Source organism: Ochotona princeps, chromosome 7 (genome assembly GCF_030435755.1).
Source record: "Ochotona princeps isolate mOchPri1 chromosome 7, mOchPri1.hap1, whole genome shotgun sequence".
Taxonomy (NCBI): domain Eukaryota; kingdom Metazoa; phylum Chordata; class Mammalia; order Lagomorpha; family Ochotonidae; genus Ochotona; species Ochotona princeps.
The window spans coordinates 26334952-26355022 of record NC_080838.1 but is presented as its reverse complement, the minus strand read 5'-3'; the positions used below and the strand labels follow the sequence as shown (position 1 = coordinate 26355022).

At 40.8% G+C, this 20071-nt stretch overlaps 1 protein-coding gene and 1 pseudogene across 5 annotated transcripts in view; one reads left to right on the top strand and one right to left on the bottom strand.

The window, feature by feature from the left end:
• Window positions 1–20071, top strand: part of INTU (inturned planar cell polarity protein) — a 95443-nt gene that overhangs the window by 47894 nt on the left and 27478 nt on the right. For all 5 annotated transcript variants that reach the window (XM_058666872.1, XM_058666874.1, XM_058666875.1 and 2 more), the window contains 5 exons: window positions 925–1128; window positions 7086–7204; window positions 8883–8972; window positions 15298–15375; window positions 17917–18106. In XM_058666872.1, coding sequence (XP_058522855.1) covers window positions 925–1128; window positions 7086–7204; window positions 8883–8972; window positions 15298–15375; window positions 17917–18106 — 681 coding nt within the window. The remainder of the gene's footprint in view (window positions 1–924; window positions 1129–7085; window positions 7205–8882; window positions 8973–15297; window positions 15376–17916; window positions 18107–20071) is intronic.
• On the bottom strand, window positions 6659–6820 carry LOC118759095 (U2 spliceosomal RNA; annotated as a pseudogene).

The window sequence follows — 20071 nt, the reverse complement described above, 5'->3', positions numbered from 1 at the left end:
TTTAATATTTTCTCTGAATGTAACCTACATTATACTCACGTTACCTGCCTTTCAAGATTGATTAAGCTTCTTTATTCTTGATGAGCATGACTCTTTTTGACTTATAAAATTTAGCATATTTTAAAGACATCATGAAACTTTGAGTAGTCTGTTTTCCTGTAACTTCTGATGATGTGTTGACTATCGGAAACTTCTTTTGGAGACATTGTCTGGTCCTTCCTTGAAATAAGCGAGTTGTCTTTGACCAAGTGGTGTCTAGACAGGTATCTCTTTTTTCAACGGAAGGTAATTGAGAAGTGGAAGCTAGCTTTCAGCCACTGGAAAATGGCCACATTCTGGACTCTTTCCCAATCCTGACATCAGACCATGAAATTAAAACTAGCTTGATAAACTGGTAGTCTTCTCAGTGATATTCCATGTCCCAGCATACTATTCGTTCTTTATCCTTGACCTTTGCTTTAAAGGACCACAAACAATGTCTGAGAGAAGAAAATGTGAACTACTACCACCTTTGAAAAGACAGCTAACTCTGGTTATACTTGATTCCTCTGTATCTTCACCCAGAGTCAGCAGCTGCTGCATTTGGAATGTAGTGTTAACTGTGTTGCACTTTTTGATCATAGTAACATTTGTTTGCACACAGTGTGTGTTTTTGTAGTCAGTAATTTAGAATATAGTTATTTTGTTTCAGCAAATGAATTTTGGGACAGGACATTATACATTGCAGATGCCACAGATACTTATTATGGGATGTGTGACTCACTGTTCCAGGACCTGCAGCGAGCCTGTGGCCTCTGCCGTCAGGAACTCTCCCTGGCGGGCCTTCTGTGCACACACCAGTGCATGGACAGAGCCTTGTCTGCAGGACTTGCAGCTGACTTTTCCCTTGTTGGAAAGCCAACAAGTCATTTTCCACTTTTACAGGTGAAACTAACGTTTGAAAACGCATATGCTGTGAAGAAGGAAACTGACCAGCCGAGACAGAAAAAGGCACAGTCAAACACAAATGATTTAGTGCAGCTTCTGTGGGGAGATGCGGCTGACGGTGCACAGCAGGAGGTCCTGAATACCCCACATATCGTTATGTATCTCACACTTCAACTAGACTCGGAAGCATCTAAGGAAGAGGTGGGTGTCCTCTCTCAGGTGTATTCCCAAGGAATAAAGAGCATTGTTAAAAAATGTTACAATCTTTGTTATACTTGAAAGACAGAGGTGGGGGAGAGAGAGCTTCCATCCTCTGGTTCGCTCTGCAAATGGCTGTGATGGCCAAGGGCAAGCTGAGGTGAAGCTGAGATCCAGAAAGTCCAACTGGAGGGTCTCCCATGTGGGTGGCACGGACCCAGGCACTCAGATCATCTTCTGGTACTTTCCCAGGCACATTAGCAAAAAATTGGATCAGAAGTAAAGCAGCCAAAACTCAAACTGGGATGCTGGTATTATAGGCAGTGATTCATCCACTGTGCCACAACTCCGGCCCCTGTCAATGAGCATTTTTAATTTAAGAAAGAAAGAAAAGTGAATTAACTGTGATTCATTGTTACTCTTTAAATTGCATATTTTATACTCTATTATAGACATGACTGATTCCTACTGTAAGTGCTTTTAAAAATGAAAGAACCAGTTAAGCAGCAGGAAAAGGAGAAAGGGGAATATATACTTGTAATATCTGCAGACTTGGAAACTAAAATCTCAGTGATTTTATTTCATTTAGGTCAGCTTTATTAAGGTATCATTGGTGTATAATAAAGTACAACTATGTGACACATACGAGTTGGTGAGTTTTGACAAATATTTATAGTTGGGTAGCCATTGTCACAGTCATTCCCCCAAAGAAATGTGTGCCATTTGCACCCATTGCCTTCCTGCCTTTGGGACACAGATTCATGTTTTGTTATGTTTTTTTAAAGGTTACAAATATTTTTGTTTGTTTCACATTTTTTTATCATTCATTAATTTCTCAATGCTTGCCGAATACCCTTGCCTGAGACAATATTCAGTTTTGGGTATTTTTACTTATACTTAAGAAAATAATTATAGTACACACAAATAAAGGGCTCAATTTCTACGTAAATAGAGATGTTGACATTCCACATTCTGCACTCTTTATAGTAACCAGGTTGCTTTTCCTAATAATTTTTAAAAGATATTTATTTATTCATCTGAAAGAGTGACAGAGCAGGAAAGCATGAGCTCATCCATCTACTTGTTCACTCCCCAAATGACCACAATAACCAGAAACGAGCCAGGAGGAAGCCGTGACTTTGGAACTCCATCCAGGTCTCCCATGTGGATGGCAGGGCTCAAGTACTTGGGCCATTAGTGGGTGTGTTCTTAGGTGCGTTAACAAGGAGCTAGATTGGAAGCAAAGTAGCTGGGAGTCAGAATAGGGTGCATGATGTTGCAAGCAGTAGGTTAATGTACTGCACCCTAATGCTATCCCCCTTGTTCTTTTTTTGAGATTTACGTATTTATTTTGAAAGGGTAAGTTACATAGAGATCTTTCATCTGCTGGCTCATTCCCCAAATGGTCACAACTAACATGTGTAGCCCTGACTTCAGCCAGGAACCAGAGCCCCAAGTGCTTGGGCCACCGTCAGCTACTGTCGCAGGTGCATTAGCCGAGGGCTAGATCAGAAGTGCAGCAGCTGGGACACAGACTGGTGCTCATACGGTACAGTGGCATCGTAGGCAGCAGCTTTAGCTACTCTACCACAACACTGACCCCCACACATTTTTTGAGACTTTTTCAAATTTTGTGTCTGCTTAGCCTATTCATAATTAACAGAAGCATGGAAATCTCCTATGTTTATGGAAATTTTTCATTTTCTCCACTATTTCTATATATTTTTTTTCATATATTTTGAAAGGGTTTTATTGGTCATTCTGTGTTTATGTTTTCAATGTGTCTCTTATAGACATAATTTTATCTGACAACCTTTAATTTCTGACAAGCTCAATGAAATCTTTTGTATGCATTATAGAAACATTTGTTTTCTGCCATCTTTAAAAAATTTTACTTGAATTGCTTTTTCTGTAATATTTCACTCTTTTTTTGGAAAGATTTATTTATTTGAAATGCAGAGTTATGAAGAGAGAAAGGGAGAGACAAAGAGAGAGGGGGAATGAGAGAGATCTCATATGTTGGTTCACTCCCCAAATGGCTGCTGCAGCCAGAGCTGGGCCAGTCCAAAGCCAGAGCCAGGAGCTTCTTCCAGGTTTCTCACATAGATACAGAGGCCCAAGTACTGGGGCCATCTTCTGCTGCTTTCCCAGGTGCATTAGCAGAGAGTTGGGTCAGAAGTGGAGCAGCCAGTGCTCAAACTAGCTCCATACGGGATGCAGGTGTCAGCTTTACCCACTACACTGCAGTACTAGTGCCTATAATGTTTTTCTTACCTATTTTTGGCTGATTATGTGATTGTTATTCTTGTTAAAAACTCTAATTTTAAGTGATTATTTGTAAATTTGAGCTATATTTCTCTTAACAGATTCTAAAGTTAAACCCTGTTTTATTTCAACATAACTGCCCAATTCAGGGCCCAGGGTACACGCCTGTTTACCTATGTGCTGTTGTCATCAATATTGTAGTGCTAGCTCTTTTTTTATAATTCCATAATTTGGTAATAATTTTACTACCTAGACTACTTACTGTATTTTATATGTTAAAGGTGTGAAAGTTACATATTATAACTTGTTTATAATATAAATTATTGTTTCTATTATAAATTACTGTTTTCCGTTGCCATTACAAATTAGCTAAGGTTGAGTAATGGATAAAGCAAAGAGGCGTATTTAGCTCACTGAGAGTCCAACATGGCCCCACTGAGTCAGCTTCTGCTCAGGGTTCCTCGTTTGCATTACATCGCGGCAGGACAAGAGAAGGACCAGGAAGGACAGGAAGCCAGGAGGAGAGCAAGAAAGGAGTGGTTTTGCTCTCTCACAACAACCTTCTCAAGAGAAGTAACCAGGCTCTTCTGAGAACTACATGAATTCCTTCTAAGAGCAGTGTTCTGATTGAAGCTGTTGTAGTCCTCAGCTGTTGGCACAACCTGACTCTGGCCTTCTGCCCACCACTCACCTCTCCCAACTGAGGCTCACTTTGCGCCATAGTGATTGGAAGAGTGTGGGGAGAATGCTTTTGGAAACTTCACCACTTGGAAAACAGCAAGTACAGTTTAGCCATGGATCCAATTCCACAAGATGATAGTCTCTCAAAGCATCTCATCTACCATATTCTTTCCTCAGAAATGGCAACTTAAGTTTTCAACTGATTTACATTGATCTGACTTACATTATTTGTGCTTGCTTTTTTTTTTTTTTTTTTTTTGGAAAGAAGGAGTGCACTCCCTTCTGCTGGCTCACTTTCCAAATGCCTGCAATGGCCAGAGCTGGCCTTGAGTGAAAGCTGGAAGTTTGGAACACAGTTCAAGTGTCCCATGTGGGTGGCGGGGAGCCAATTATTTGAGCCATCTCAAGTAATTCTCCCAGGGTCTATATTAGCAGGAAGCTAGAGTCAGTAGCCACACAGCCAGTTGACAAAGCCACCTACTTTCTTACGGGCTGTGGGTGTCTGAACCAGCAGCGAAGTCGTTAGGCCAAGTGCCTGTCCCCATTTGTTTTTGAAGTCCTTTCAGCCTCCATTCTCAATGCCAAAGTCATTTTATGAAAAGAATACATTTCTTTGTGTCATTTAATGTATCAAAATATAAGAAACACATGAAATGGCCAAGAAGGGGTTTGCTTGTACATGCTATTGTAATTTTCTTTATTCTGAAGAGTATAGAAAGGCCTGCAGCTAACAGTTCCAATTTCTTGTGTGTATTACTGATTCCTTATATCTTCAAAGCAAAAGAGACATGTAAGCGTATGTTCCTGGGACAATAATAACCTGAGTTTTTCTGGGTGTTTTCTGAGTAGAATACTGTTAAGACCTTTTGTCATCTTTCCCTTTCTTTCCATGGGAAAGTGTGTAGATGTTTCTCCGATCAATAGGTTGTTGCCAGCCCTGTATCTACATTGTAATGAGGGGAGACTTTTTATTTTCAACGAATATAATAGGAGCTGCTGCAATTGCCTGCTACTAACAAGTGCTTAAAAATACAGCCAATTAAATTGGTTAGGGACAGTCAAGCTTGCCAGGTCTTTAGTAGTGAGGCTTTTGTGACTGGAATGGAGACTTTCTCAAATGACTTTTTTAATGGTAGTACATGTTTTACAATGAAATGTCATAAGGTTGTTTGGTTTTGTGCAAGTTACATATTTAACAAAAGCTTGTTTTCTTCAAGTTACAAGATTTAGAATGTAAGAACCATAAGCTCGAAGTTTTCAGAAAACTGGCCAAAGGATAGATGGTTATTTTAAAGTTGTGTTTGCTATTTTGGCTAAACACAATAAAATTATTTATTGGCCAGAGTCTACATTTATTAGTAAGTAAACATAAAAGAAAGTACTCACTCTTTGACTTTGTTTCTGGAAATAATGTTTTGATTGCTGTGCTTACATTAGAAATATTGTAAGAAAATTCGAGTTGTATGGCAGTGTGTATTTGGCCAACATGTCCTATTGCACTTTGCATACTTTGAATGGTTAGTAGATACAAGTTTATAATTCTTTATTTTTGGCATAATATAAAAGTTTCCAAGACAGAAACACTGTGTCATGTGATTATTTTCTTACAGAGAAAGACACCAAAGCAAGGTTTAGAATTCTCTGCAGAGAGAGAAGAGCCAGGAAAAGATATTTAAGGAGTTTGGGCTTTCAACGTGGCTACATTAATATTTATGTTCGTAGTCACTGAACTGTGCGGCTAGAAGCTCCTCTGGTTTCTCTACAGTTTATTTTGCCTGCTTGTAACTTGAGAACAATAGATGTCCCTAACTAACAACAAAGAAATTAGGTGCAGAATGTCTTATTTCTTGGTGTAAAACTCTTAGCATATTGCAGATCCTGATCTTGAAATTTATTTTATTTCACAAAAATTGCTGCCTGGGAAACATTCTTGGATATAGAAAAACGATAAGTATTTTATGAGTTATCATGTTTTCTCTAACTTAGAGTAAAGTTTCAATTTGGATTAGTTGGAAGTATGCAGATCCTTTCAATTTAGGATAGATTTTACAATATGATTTTTTTTTCTTCCTGCTTTTACTAGTGTGATTTAGTTTTGTACACTCATTCTGTAAATTTCATTTCAGTCTTGTCTTGAATTTAAACGTGCAAGGACTTCACCATGTTTGATGAAGACTATCTTTTTTTTTCATTTTTAATTTGTTTTATAATTTTGTAGGCATAGGGCTTCCTCTCCCCTCTCCTCTCTCTCCTTATTTTGTAGTAAAATAGTACATCAGGCATAATCTTGACTCCAGCTTTCTGCTCTTTACGTGGGTCATGACACTGTTGGCATAGACAGTGGTAGAAAGTTTAATATTTTGCTGTCCAGGTATGTTTAGAAGTTTCATTGGGGGCCTACTTTCAATAGAGGTGTAATCTGTCGATTCTCTTTGATTCCTGGTACTCTGATCCCCATCACATTCTTCATTTGTGAGATTGCAAGCATATGTTTATTGACCTTTATTTTGAAATTCAGCATGAGAGTGACTAAATTACAAATCCCTGAATGTTTTGTGAGTTGTCAGTGTAGTTAGGTAACCACAAGAGGTGAAAATATCTTCGTAATAAAATTTTAGTATTACAAGCTATCGTTAATGCAATTAAAGTATAAAAATACTGTTTGAAATCAGCTACAATTTCGAATAATCAGCATCCTGTTTTGTATATATTTTTACACTTGATCTTAGCCAAAAGGCCAAGAAGCGATTGTATATATTTTTATATCTGATCAGTTGGCATCTTTAACTTAACTCATATGCGTTATTTTAATCAGTAGTTAGTGTGTTCAAACAGCAGGCATAGTTCTGTCCTTGTGTCTGAATGAATCTCCCTTTCAAGATAAAAGGATTCCTTTTTTGTTGTTGTTCTTTGCTTAATATAGAATCTGGACAGTGCATGATAATAATAATAATAATAATAATAATAATAATAGGAAATCTGAGGAACCTGATCATGTCTGTTTCTTTTAACAGCAAGAGATTCTTTATCATTATCCAATGTCGGAAGCATCTCAGAAACTTAAAAGTGTAAGAGGAATTTTTCTCACCCTCTCTGACATGTTGGAAAATGTAACTGGAACACAAGTTACCAGGTAACCACTTTCATTTGGCTTTAACTCTGTTTCAATTACTACTTATGTTGAAACAAGTCTGTATAATACAAATATCTATAGATTTTTATTTCTTCTGTTGTTTTTGGCAGTCAGTTACTTCACTTAGGCTGCAGGTCCCCAGAACACCTATAAGTCTGGATGTGTAGATGCACTTTAAATGGCAGAGTTGGACTAAAATGACCTATATTAACTTCTGGAAAGTGGTAACATAAGAGAATGGCAATATTATGAGTCCTCACCTTTTTCTGTTTTCATCTTAACTGTTAACATGCTAGACTGTATGTGTTTGGAAAAAGTGACTGAACACTGAGTTTTTCATATGCTTACTATCATGTACTTAGAACATTAGAAATGTACAACAGGAGGAATATTCAGAGTTCACTGTCATCATGAAGTTTTATACAGTGATGAGTCAGCAAGACTAATGTCAAATATTAGAAAAATAGAACACATGATAAAAACATGAGAATATGTTTATGTCTGACATATATTCTGGCTCCTTATTTTCATACCTGCGTCTTCTGGGCTAGAGTCATGTCTCTTTTTTTTTGGTAATCTCTTTGGAAAGTCATGTTCATAGATAAATACTCATATAATGTTTTGCTGAATTAACCAACTGGGGTGGAATGTAGTTGCAGACAGTTAATTAATAGTAGCAAAAGAACTTCAACATGTTTTCTTTATATATATATATACATGATTTATTTGCTTTTATTGGATAGGCAGATTTACAGAGAGAAAGATCTTCCTTCCACTGGTTCACTTTGCAAGTGGTGCCAATGGCCAGAACTAAGCTGATCTGAAGCTAGGAGCCAGGAACTTCCTCTGGCTCTCCCACGTGGGTACAAGGTCACAAGTCTTTGGGCTGTCCTCTACTGCTTTCACAGGCCATAGGCAGGGAGTTGGATGTGAATTGGAGCAGCTGGAACATGAGCTGGGGCCCATTTGGGATCCTGAAGCTTGAAAGGGGAAGATTTAGCAACTGAGCCATCATACTGGGCCCCAAAAGTATTTTCTCTAATGAATCTAGCTTTTCTATAACAAATCTACTTTTATTTGGCTGAGTTATTTGGTGTTTTTGTTCTGTTTTGTTACTATTTTTTAAAGTAAGTGCTTTAGAGTATATTGAGAACATTTATTTGGTTTTCTAAAAATTTTAGAATATGTGTATCATAGAATTCTTAGCATTTTCTGTGTAGCTAAAAATTTGCCTGTTGGGGTTAGCACAGTGACTCAACTGGCTAATCTGCCTGCATGTGCCAGTACCGCATATGGGTACTGGTTCATTCCAGCTGCTCCACATATTATCCAGCTCCCTGCCTGTGGCCTGAGAAAGCAGTGGAGGGTGACCCAAAGCCTTAGAACCCTGCACCTGTGTGGGAGACCTGGAAGAAGCTCCTGGCTCTTCGGATTGGCTCAGCTCTGGCCATTGCAGTCATTGGATGAGTCACTGAGTAGATGAAAGATCTTTGTGTCTCCTCTCTGTAAATCTGCCTTTCTAGTAAAAATAAATAAATCTTGAGAAAAGAAAAAGAAATGTTTCTACTAATCCCATGGTCATGAATCATACCATATATAAACTTTCATGAATGGTTATTATCATAATAAGACATTGAAGATATTCTAACCTTATTTTGAGTTTATGTTTTTTTCTCAGCTCATCTCTCCTGCTAAATGTGAAACAAGTTCACGTAGCTTATTGGAAAGAATCTGACAAGTTGTTGCTAATTGGCCTGCCTGCTGAAGAGTAAGTTGAGATTTTTGTTTACCTTAAAAATCATATTGTTAGCAAGGTCCATTTCATGAAACAGTTGATGTCATCAGAAGTTGACCTCCTGAAGCACTTTTATGATTGGCAGGTGTGCTGCACTTATAAGCTAGTTGGCCTGCATTCTTTTGGGAGAGGTGGTCCAGAAGTGCAGGCAAGGTGGGTACTGTCTGTACACATCCCTCTCTCATGGCCAGTACAAAGGGCACCCAGAGATGAGCTTGACCTCCACTCAGACTTCTGATAAAACTGTCATTTTGATGTTGGGTTTTACAGGCTGTTTGTTGTTTTTGCTTTTTACTATTGGAAATCATGGAGAATTAACCGCCAATAAGAGGGTATTTTGCCCTGTTGTTGATCACTTTTGGACAAAATAATATGTAACTCTAAAGTGACTTCTCTAATTATACTTTATATTCTTATGATCTTCTTAACTTTTGGGGGGAGGTATTTTTTTTAAATTTATTATTGGAAAGACAAATATACATAGAGGAGGAAAGACAGAAAGGAAGATCTTCCTTCCGATGTTTTACTCCTCAGGTAACTGCAACAGCCGTTGCTGAGCCAATCTGAAGCCAGGAGCCCAGAGCCTCTTCCAGGTCTCCTACATGGGTGCAGGGTCCCAAGGCTTTGGGCCATCCTTGACTGCTTTCCCAAGCAGGGAGCTGGATGGGAAGCAAGGCTGCCGGCATTAGAACTGGCACCCATATGGGATCCTGGCATGTTCAAGGTGAGGACTCTAGTTGCTAGGCTACTGCACCGGGCCAAGGGAGGGATGTTTTAAAATATATCTTAGGTTAGTAATTGGAGGTAGTAACAGGATTTGTGTGACAAACTGATTAGGACTCCAAGGATCTCTGCAAGTATTTTATTGTGTTTGTTTGTTTTAAAGATTTATTTGTGCAAAAGAATTAGAGAAAATTTATTGTACTTGGCAGGTCAGAGTTACAGAGAGAATGAGATCTTGCATCTGCTGGTTTACTCTCCAGATGGCCACAGTAGCCAGTGGTGGGCCAGGCCAAAGCTGGGACTCAGGAGGGCGTCAAGAGCTTTTTCCATTTTTTTTTTTAAAGACTTCTTTCTTTTTACTGGGAAGACAGATTTACAGAAAGAAGGAATTATAGAGAAAGATCTTCTGTCTGCTGGTTCACTCCCCAAGTGCCACAATGGCCAGAGCTGATCCTATCTGAAGCTAGGAGCCGGGAGCTTCTTCCAGGTCTCCCACATAGGTGCAAGGTCCCAAGTACTTAGGGCCACTCTCTGCTGTCTTCCCAGGCCATTAACAGGGAGCTGCATAGGAAATGGAACAGCTAGAACTCAAACCAGTGCCCGTATGGAATGCTGGCACTGCAGGCGGTGGTGGCTTTTCGTGCCACCCCAGTATTTTACATTTGTATTAATCTTAGTTATTCTTCAAAATCAACCTCAGATTATTTTAGTAATTACCAGGTCAATTTTTCATATGAGGAAAATAAAACAAAGAGAAGATTAAATACTTTGTGACAGGTCCCATAATTGAAAGAGGGAGGACTGGAAATGAATGAGGGCCTGTGTGAATTCTATACTGCTTCACTAATGTCATAGCACATTAAACAAGAGGGGTAAGGAGGATGGGAATGAATTATAAATATGGAGAACAGCCCTAAGGAAATGAATTTATTTTTTGCATCCCTGTGTAATGATTTTTAAAACATGACTTAGTGTTACTTACTTTTAAAATATTTGGATAATCTCTATTAAATATATTTTAGTCCCCCCAATCATGGCATAACGTCTACAAGTAGTAATGAACATATCAAAATAAACATTGTGGAATTGTTGTTGTGATCCAGTTATTTAAATTGCCACTTCTGGGAGTCAGTGCTGTGGCACAGCTGGCTAAGCACCTACCTACAGTGGAAACCCAGAGGAATCTTCTGGCTCCTCCCATTGGATCGGTCCAGCTCTGGCCATTGTGGCCATTTGGGGAGTCAATCAGATAGAAGACCTCTCTGTCTGTCTCTCGTTCTCTGTCTGTAATTCTGCCTTTCAAATAAAAATAATCTAACAAATAGAGTAAACGAATTGCCACTTCTGACAGTGGTATCTCATATCTAAGCACTGGTCCAAGTCCTTGCACTGCTGCTGATTACTTGGGAGAACAGCAGAATATGGCCCAAGCACCAGGTCTCCTGTTAGTCCTGTGGGAGACTGCATGCAGCTCCTGACTTTGGCTTCAGCCTGTCTCACACTGCTCTGGCTGTGGTAGCATTTTGCAGAATGAACCAAGGGGTGGAAGACCTTTCTGTCTGTCTCCCTGCCTCTCTCTAGCTTTGCCTTTCAAATCAGTCCGTCAATCAATATTTAGCAGAATCTATGGCCTGTGACTAATATACCATTAGGACATGCTAGTTTATATAATTTTTTAATGTTATTTTAAGCTTCCTAAGAAAGAAAAAAGGTGTGATTTGCCCTACAACACATTATCCAATCCATCTTAGCACTATTATTTTCAATTATTAATGACTTTGTTAACCAAAGTTCTTTCATTGTATCGCAGTGAATAATAAGTTCTCTTTTGCTGCATAAGCAGTTATCACCAAAACTTTAGGAGTAATTTAAGTTTATAAATAGTAAACATTTTGGTGGCTCAGAACTAGGAAAAATGTAACCCGGTGATCCTAGCCAGATTCTCTAGAAGATGCCATCCAGTGTTGTCAAAGAACACAGTCATCTGGGCCTGGCACAGTAACCTAGCGGCTAAGGTCCTTGCCTTGAACGCGCCAGGATCCCATATGGACGCCAGTTCGTATCCCAGCGGCTCCACTTCCCTTCCAGCTCCCTGCTTGTGGCCTGGGAAAGCAATTGAGGATGGCCCAAAGCCTTGGGACCCTTGCACCTGTGTGGGAGATCCCACAGGGGCTCCAGGTTCCTGGCTTCGGATTGGCCCAACTCCCGTTGTTGCAGCTGTTTGGGGAGTGAATCATCGGACAGAAGATCTTCCTCTCTCTCTCCTCTTCTCTGTTTATCTGACTTTCCAATTAAAAAAATAAACAAATCTTTAAAAAACAGTTATCCAGAGGCTTCTTGGTAACTAAAGAATCTGCTCGGCACCGCAGCTTGTACATGTGACCCTTGTTAGCAGGCTTTAGATCTTTGCCACCTGCCTCTCCCCAGGGAGCTTCTTGGATGTCCTAATAACATTTCAGCTGGTTTTCACTTAACTTGCAGCCCAAAACAGAAACAGGAGCAGCTGCAAGACTTTGTTAGGTGCAACCTTGGAAGTTACATGCTGTCATTTTTACCATGTACTCTGTTAAAAGTGTGTTACTGAGGGTCTGCTGCGGTGACTCAGTTGGCTAACCCTCTACCTACAAGCCCAGGCACCCCATATGGACACTGGTTTGTGCTCCAGCTGCTTCACTTCTCATCCAGCTCCCTGCTTATTCAGCTTCCTGCTAGTGGCCTGGGAAAGCAGAGGAGGATGACCCAAAGTCTTGGGACCTTGCAGCTTTGTGGGAGACCTAAATGAAGCTCTTGGCTTCAAATGGGTTTAGCTCTGACTGTTGCAGCCATTTGCAGAGTGAACCAGGGATGGAAGATCTTTCTGTCCATGAGGCTGCCTTTTCAACAACAATAAATAAATATTAAAAAAAAAAAAAAGAATGAGTTACTGAAGTCCAGTCCGTACTCAGGAGGAGAGAAGTAAGCCGTACTTCTTGAGGGAAGGTGTATCAGAGAATTTGTGGATATGCTTTACTGTTTACCAATAGAAAAAGGTACTCCAAAGGCTTCTGTGAAAAGTATCAAAATGACTTTTTAAGAAAGAGTTTATGTATTTGCAAGGCAGAGTGGCAGAGTGATAAAGGAGGATTTTCTGACTGCTGCTTCATTCCTCAAGTAATGGCTATGACCTGGACTTGGCCGAGCCAAAGCTGGGAATCAGGACCTACATCTGGATTTCCCATGTGGGTGACATGGCCCAGGGCTGCCAGGACCATCTCCTGCTTTCCCAGATGCATAAGCAGGGAGCTGATTCAGAGGTGGGGCAGCCAGGACTTGAACTTAGGTTTAGAAATGGGATGCTAGTGTTGCTGGTGGTGTCGTAACTCACTATGCCACAGTGTCTGTCTCCCCACCCCGCCACTCCAACCCCAAAATGATTATATTTTGAAGGTGACTTTAATTTTGGAGAGATAATCTATCATAAAAAAGGAGCTGAGGGTATCTAGCATGAGGTTGTAATGGTGTTGTGACATACACTGGAAGATGGTGCTTGCTCTGTAATTTGCATTTTGCTGTCTAAAGGAGGATTATGATGAACCCTGCTAGGAGACTTCTTTAGGACAATTAGTTGAACCATAAAACATGAAGGAGTTGTTTTAAAAGTGAGTTTGCACAAATTGGAGAGCATCTAGAATAGGATAGTTGAAGTTACAGGGGCAGAATAAAACTTGTAGTAGCCCAAATGGTGGAAGAGAAGCAACAGAAAACACGAAGGTAAGATACAGATAGCACAGGCAGGGATGGGGAGCTGGGGGCCAAGGCTGCTCATCTGCACCAACAACAGCCCAAAGGCAGTCAGGAGTGGGTGGATCCTGAAGCTGGGAGAGCTCTGGCCTGTTTCTCAATTTTTGGAGAGCCATCTTCTCTAGATATTTATGTCATTTCTCTCCTATACTGCATTATAAAAATAAAGCCCAGCACCCCCTGTGTCCCTCTTGCCAACCACTCTGTGCTAGATTTCTTATCTGATTCTGTCTCGCTTCCCATCACCAGGCGAGACAGGTGTCATCAATACCCTCCTTGGTCTGCACTGTACAAAAAAATATCGACAGAGCCTCCTTGGCTTTCACTCCTGTCTGTAGCCCCAGCACAGCGAGCGGTAGTGACAGGTGCACTGGCAGCCGGGGGACTTTCCTCTTGCCTGCCTCTCTGCCACAGCCTGTGTTTCCCTCCCTACCATTGTTCCCGTCACAGGCAGGCTTGGAGAAGCACTGGTCTGCAGATGTGGGGTGAGGTGTGTGGTCCAGGAGTGTGTGTTTTCAGGTGGGAACATCTTCTGTGATGGCGGCAGCACAGAACAGGACCCTTACCTGGAAAACCAACGTGCATGGCAGGGAGGCGCTTTGCAGTAGGAAGGTGGATCACTGGCATGCTACACTAACTTTGTAGCCTTGGACTTCAGCCCATCTTATAGCATAGTGTGAAATTAAGATCCACCAAATTGAACTCTTGTAAGCCTTCAATGAGAAAAGTCCAGAGGACCAGAGTTGTGGCACAGCCGGTAAAGCTGCCTCCTGTGATACCAGCATCCTATATGCATGTTAATTGTAGCCCCAGACTCTCAACTTCCAACTCCCTGATAAAGACCTGGGCCATTATTTGTCACAGTAGTTGAAGATTCAGTTGAGATCTGGAAACTACTAGACAGTGTCAAGAATTCAGCATTTTGGGCTGGTGTTGTGGCATGGCAAGTTAGCCATGTCAACATCCCATGTGACTGCCAGCCTGAGTCTTGGCTGCTCCTCTTCCATCCCAGCTGCTTGCTTCTGCCCTTGAGAAGGCAGCAGTGGATGGCCCAAGTACTTGCCACTTCCAAGAGACCTGGGTGGAATTCCTGGTCTCTGGTGTTGCCTGGCCTTGCTCTGGCTGTGCAACCATTTGGGGAGTGAACCAGCAGGTGAAAAACCTCTTTTTCTGTTTGTTTCTCTTTCCTGCCTTCTGCCTTCTGAATTTTTAAAAAAAATAGTTCAACAAAAGAATTAGGTGTTTATTTCTATGGGACAAGTTGCTATGCTAAGTATTATATATGTGCTAATTTAATTTAATCCTCAAATTCAGCCTGAGAAAGGCTTAGTGATTAGGGTTCCATTTACACATGAAGAAACTGAGTTTCTAAGAAGGTTAAAGAATTCACTATTTCTTTTTTGAAGATTTGTTTTTATTGGAAAAGCAGATTTACAGACAGAAGGAGAGACAGAGAAAGATCTTCTGTCTGCTAGAATGGGAAGTGGAGCAGCCAGGACATGAGCCAGTGTCCATATGAGATCTAAGCACATGCAAGACAAGGATTTAGACATTGAGCTATCATGCCAGGTCCAAATAGTTTACTTTCAAATAGAGGTATATTTAAAAAAGTCATGTTTGAAACACACTAGAAGCCTCAATGTCAAATCAATTGCTGGTATCATGAAAAATCACTTTTCACAACCATGTTCACAACTGACACGTTTTTCACATAAAATGTAAAAGATGGTTTTGCTTCTATTGGGTAAATATTATTTTGTTGTGTTTTACTTGAATGGATGTTTTCATTTTTTAGTGTTCCGCTTCCTCAGCTAAGGAACCTGATGGAAGATGTCGCCCGAACCTTGAAGTTTATGTATGGATCTTTGGATGGGTAGGTGCCTTGAATTGGATCTCAGGTTTTAAGCATATGTTTCTATATCACCATTTGTAACTAATACTGTTTCTTGCTGTAAATAATGTGGCTGTTCCTCCTCCTCCTTCTCTCTCATCTTTCATTACTGTCTTTTATTTTACAACTCTACATTTTAAAAATCTCACTACTTCAGTGAAACTTTTAGTGAAATAGTTATGTAACTGCTGTTGCATTGTGAATACTCTTTCTGTAGGAGTAAAAGTCAGAGTATTTGTTGTACAGAAAAGAGTAAAGTATGAAATGCATTTCTGTGTTTTTCTAAACTTACACATTATCAAATTCATTGTCTTAAAATATGATGCTTCTTTCTCAAAAAAATTTTTTTTGGTAAAATAGTATGGACTCTTGCTTTTAAAAAAAAGGTATTCTGTAGAGAAGTGACTGTGTTTGTTCTACCACATATTTCTGTACCATAAGAGTATGGAAAAACTTTATACACCGGTGGGCTTACTTATGCATATTTTCCCCTTTTTAACTTTACCATATATTGTGATTCCTATTTCTTGATTTGAAGGAGGAAATTTGAGGTAATTATTCAACATTTGAGCACACAATATTATGGATGAAAAGTGGATGCATTTCTCTATGGAAATTGTGTAAGCTCAAGTACCTCTGGGGGTCCAAATTACATCTTTGCTTTCAAAACTTTAAGAGCATATCAATATGCAAAAATCAAATAACAGTCTATACATTTTTCCCCTAACCAGAATGGCATCAGTTCTGTGTCTGTCTCTAACTGATCTCTGTTGCCACTGTTATCCCAGCATGTGAAGGGATTTTCTATGGTTGTGTCATCTGGGAAAATTACCAGGTTTAGACAGGAAATGGTCAGCGTGGATTCACGTATACTTTACAAGGTAGAACACGAGGATTAGTTACTCTTCACTAGGCTATTGAAGACTTCTCTGCACATCCCTCCTAAAATTGTTCTGCAATTCAACTGTTGGCATATGCCATGTTAGAGTTATAAGCCAATTTAGACTATCCTAAAATCTGCCAAGTTCAGCAAAATTATGCTTCTATACTGTAAACTGCTGAATACTAACATGAAAATAGACACGAGACAGTTGAATAGTACCCTAAAGCCATTTTAAGGTGTATAGCAGCCAGTTCTATATATAAACTAAAATTGAAAGGTCAGTGAGGTAGTCACAGGATGTGGTTAAGAACCTACATTTTTTTAACATATTGGTTACTCAAAACCATGTCAATTAATTCCATAATGTTGTAAATTGTTGTTGATGTTGTGTTGGGGCTTTTAATTCATTGGGATGATGTTCTGCCAGCTCTACCTTCAGACCAGAGATGGTCTCCCCAAGAAACTGTTGAATTTATCTGGACAATAAGATGCTGGACTCTATGCTTGGTATATGTTTGCAAAGAAAGAATCTTGACTGAATTTGAACTGTAATACTGCAACAAGGTGGAGGAATCCACCATGGGGGGAGGACTTTTTGGAGGGGTTGGAGCCTATGAAACTGTGTCACATAATGCAACATAATTAATTAAAAAAAAAAGAAAGAAAGAAAGAAAGAAAATTACCAGGTTTGCCACGTGCTTCTCCAGAGTGGCCTCTGAGAAGGTGTAGCCTTGTCAAGCACAGTTACTGACCAGCGTTTTCCACATGAGTGAGCTCCAAATGGTTGTGCATCCACCAATGCTGTGTTACCCTTGTACTGATACGGAGATTTCTAATCAGTGTAAAGTAGGGGTGTGAAAAAAAACATAACCACACACATACACCAAACAAAAGTATGGGTGTGAGTCCAAATGACCACCTTTAACTTTACATCAGGGAAGCGAACTTGGCTATATCTTGAGACAGAGTAAAAGCTACATATTGTTTGCATAAATGGTGCTTCAGCTCTTTCCTTGGTTGACAGGCCCCTTGATTTAAACATGTGGACCTTGTATAGCACCTTCTACAGAGTACATTTGAGAGGAGGAATTTAAGGTCAGAAATGTAGACGGTGAGTTTCTTTTTTTTTTTTTTTTTTTAAGATTTATTCATTTTATTACAGCCAGATATACACAGAGGAGGAGAGACAGAGAGGAAGATCTTCCGTCCGATGATTCATTCCCCAAGTGAGCCGCAACGGGCCGATGCGCGCCGATCCGAAGCTGGGAACCAGGAACCTCTTCCGGGTCTCCCACGCGGGTGCAGGGTCCCAATGCATTGGGCCGTCCTCAGCTGCTTTCCCAGGCCACAAGCAGGGAGCTGGATGGGAAGTGGAGCTGCCAGGATTAGAACCGGCGCCCATATGGGATCCCGGGGCTTTCAAGGCGAGGATTTTAGCCACTAGGCCATGCCGCCGGGCCCGTCAGTGAGTTTCTTAACACTATCAGTAACATCCAACAGTGATTCTTATTAGGAGAGAAGGAAGAAAAGGGAGCACCTTTATGACTGGACAAGACCATCCAGTCCCCTCAACAACACACAACAAAATGACTGTCTTTTCCATACGTTAGATTACTAACTTGCAACTCTTATTTCTCCAGTGCCTTTTGCCAGACTGAGAATGTTCCTCGCTTGGATCATTTTTTTAGTTTGCTCTTTCAAAGAACACTTCAGCCTGCTAAACTACATTCCATCCCTGGTTCCAGTGCCCAGCAATATGACGCCTCCAGTGCCGTACTTTTAGACAATCTGCCTGGAGTTCGATGGCTCACACTTCCACAGGAAATCAAGGTAACATTACTTGTCAGTAAATAACAATTAGAGCCATTGGTCTTACTAGCATCCATTATCTTCTCATTTTTTTCATTTGTGGATCATGGGTAAGAATTAAAGATAATAGGTTCACAAGATCTAGTACAATAAAATTAGAAACACAAATTGTTCTTTATAAATAGGAACTGGCTCTATTGTGTTACTTAAACATTGTCTGAATTCAGAGTACTTTTTAGAAATGATAATTAAATGGTGTGTCTTACTTTAGAATTTAGTGATTTGGGTTTCATAATGCTAGCTAATAATGTTAGCACTATGCCTCTACTGAGATTTTTAAAATTGATTAAATGATTAATTAATACACCATATTCTTTTTTTCTTTATTTTTGACAATGTTTGCATAGTTAATTAGGGCAAAGCGGTTCAAGGGCTACAGGAAAGTGGGTAAGACTATTATTTCCACATTGTTCTTTTTCCTGTATCTGGGGTAAAGGGGGAGATAAAGGGAGAAGCCCCACCCAGCCTCCCACCCATCCCAGGTCCCTGATGTGGGGCATGCTCCGAGGGTCTTGCTCAAGTGGTTTTGATGGTTCAACAGTTGTGAATTGCTGCCAATCTCTCCATTACAAGCACAGTGAGGTCGCTGCAGAATCCACTGATTGACCTAGTCCACCTTAGAGTCTCCGTTTGCCCAGTTTTTCACTGCCAACGTATGGCTGGGTAGTTGATTGATTTCTGAAGTCCTCGGTTGTAATGTCAGGTATCCTCTGCAGGTTCTGATAGACTGTCATATCCTCCATGTACAGCTGGTTATGCTCTCCACTGCTCCGTCTGAGCCTCTGAGGAGGTTTGGCTCTGGAACTTGTACTGCATGGCAGACCATGGGTTCTGAGTCTGGCACTTTGATTGGGGAGATCCCAAAAGAAACAGTCCATCGCCCCAATCAGCTAGTGGTTGCAGTTGGGTCGGTTCCATTGCCAGCCCTAACTTCCACTGGAAACAATGGTTGTTGCAGTCCTGCAAGATCCTGCCCACTTCATGCTGGGCCCTCACACAAGCCAGTGGGAGCTGCAGCCTAGTTGGCTGACTGCCCAGAACCCCCACCAGGCCTGCACCCTGCCCTAGTTCCCGTGCTTGCCAGTATATGCAGCAGGTTAGTCCAGTCTGTCCCACATTCCATTCAGCCCTTGTACATGTCAATGGGCATTGAAGCCTAGTTCATGGTTAGGTAGTAGAAGATGGCCCAAGACCTTGGGATCCTGCACCCATGTGGGAGACAAGGAAGAGACTCCTGGCTCCTGGTTTTGGGTCAGCTCTGATCTGGCCATTTCAGCCATTTGGGAAGTAAACCAGCAGATGAAAAATTTTTCTCTCTATGGATCTGCCTTTCCAATAAAAATAAATACATAAATAAAATAAATGCTGGGGATTCGGGCCAAAGCCTAGGTGATCGAGTCCTAAGCTTTGAACAACCATTATACCTATTGGGCGCGGGGCTCTACCTGCTGGCCGCCCAGCGGTGAACTCTGGGGTTTTTAGGATATGTAATTGCTACCTACGGACATCCATGGATAAACCCAGTGTGAGGGTAGGTGAGGGATGAATTCTAGGTGATTCCCAGTAACGGGGTCACAGAACCTTCTGGTAAGCATGAGTACTGAGACCTGGTGGTTTGGAGGGGAGAAACTGTAAGATCTATTTGGGCAGACTGATTCGCCAGCCCAAATGGGAATCCTGAGATGGGCTGTTAGCACAGAGCATCACTGACTGCCACATACCAGTCCACACAAAAGCTATATCTGGGGCCCTGTCTGGCAAGCTAGGTACCAATACCTGACTGGGTGGTGAAACAGTGGACGGGTCACACTTGGCAGGTCAAGACACTAAAATAGGATGTGGGGTAGGCTGGGCAGGGCAACTGGAAGAGGGCAGACTGGGCAGGGCAATGCAAACCCCAACTCACAAGAAAGAACAGAAATCAGA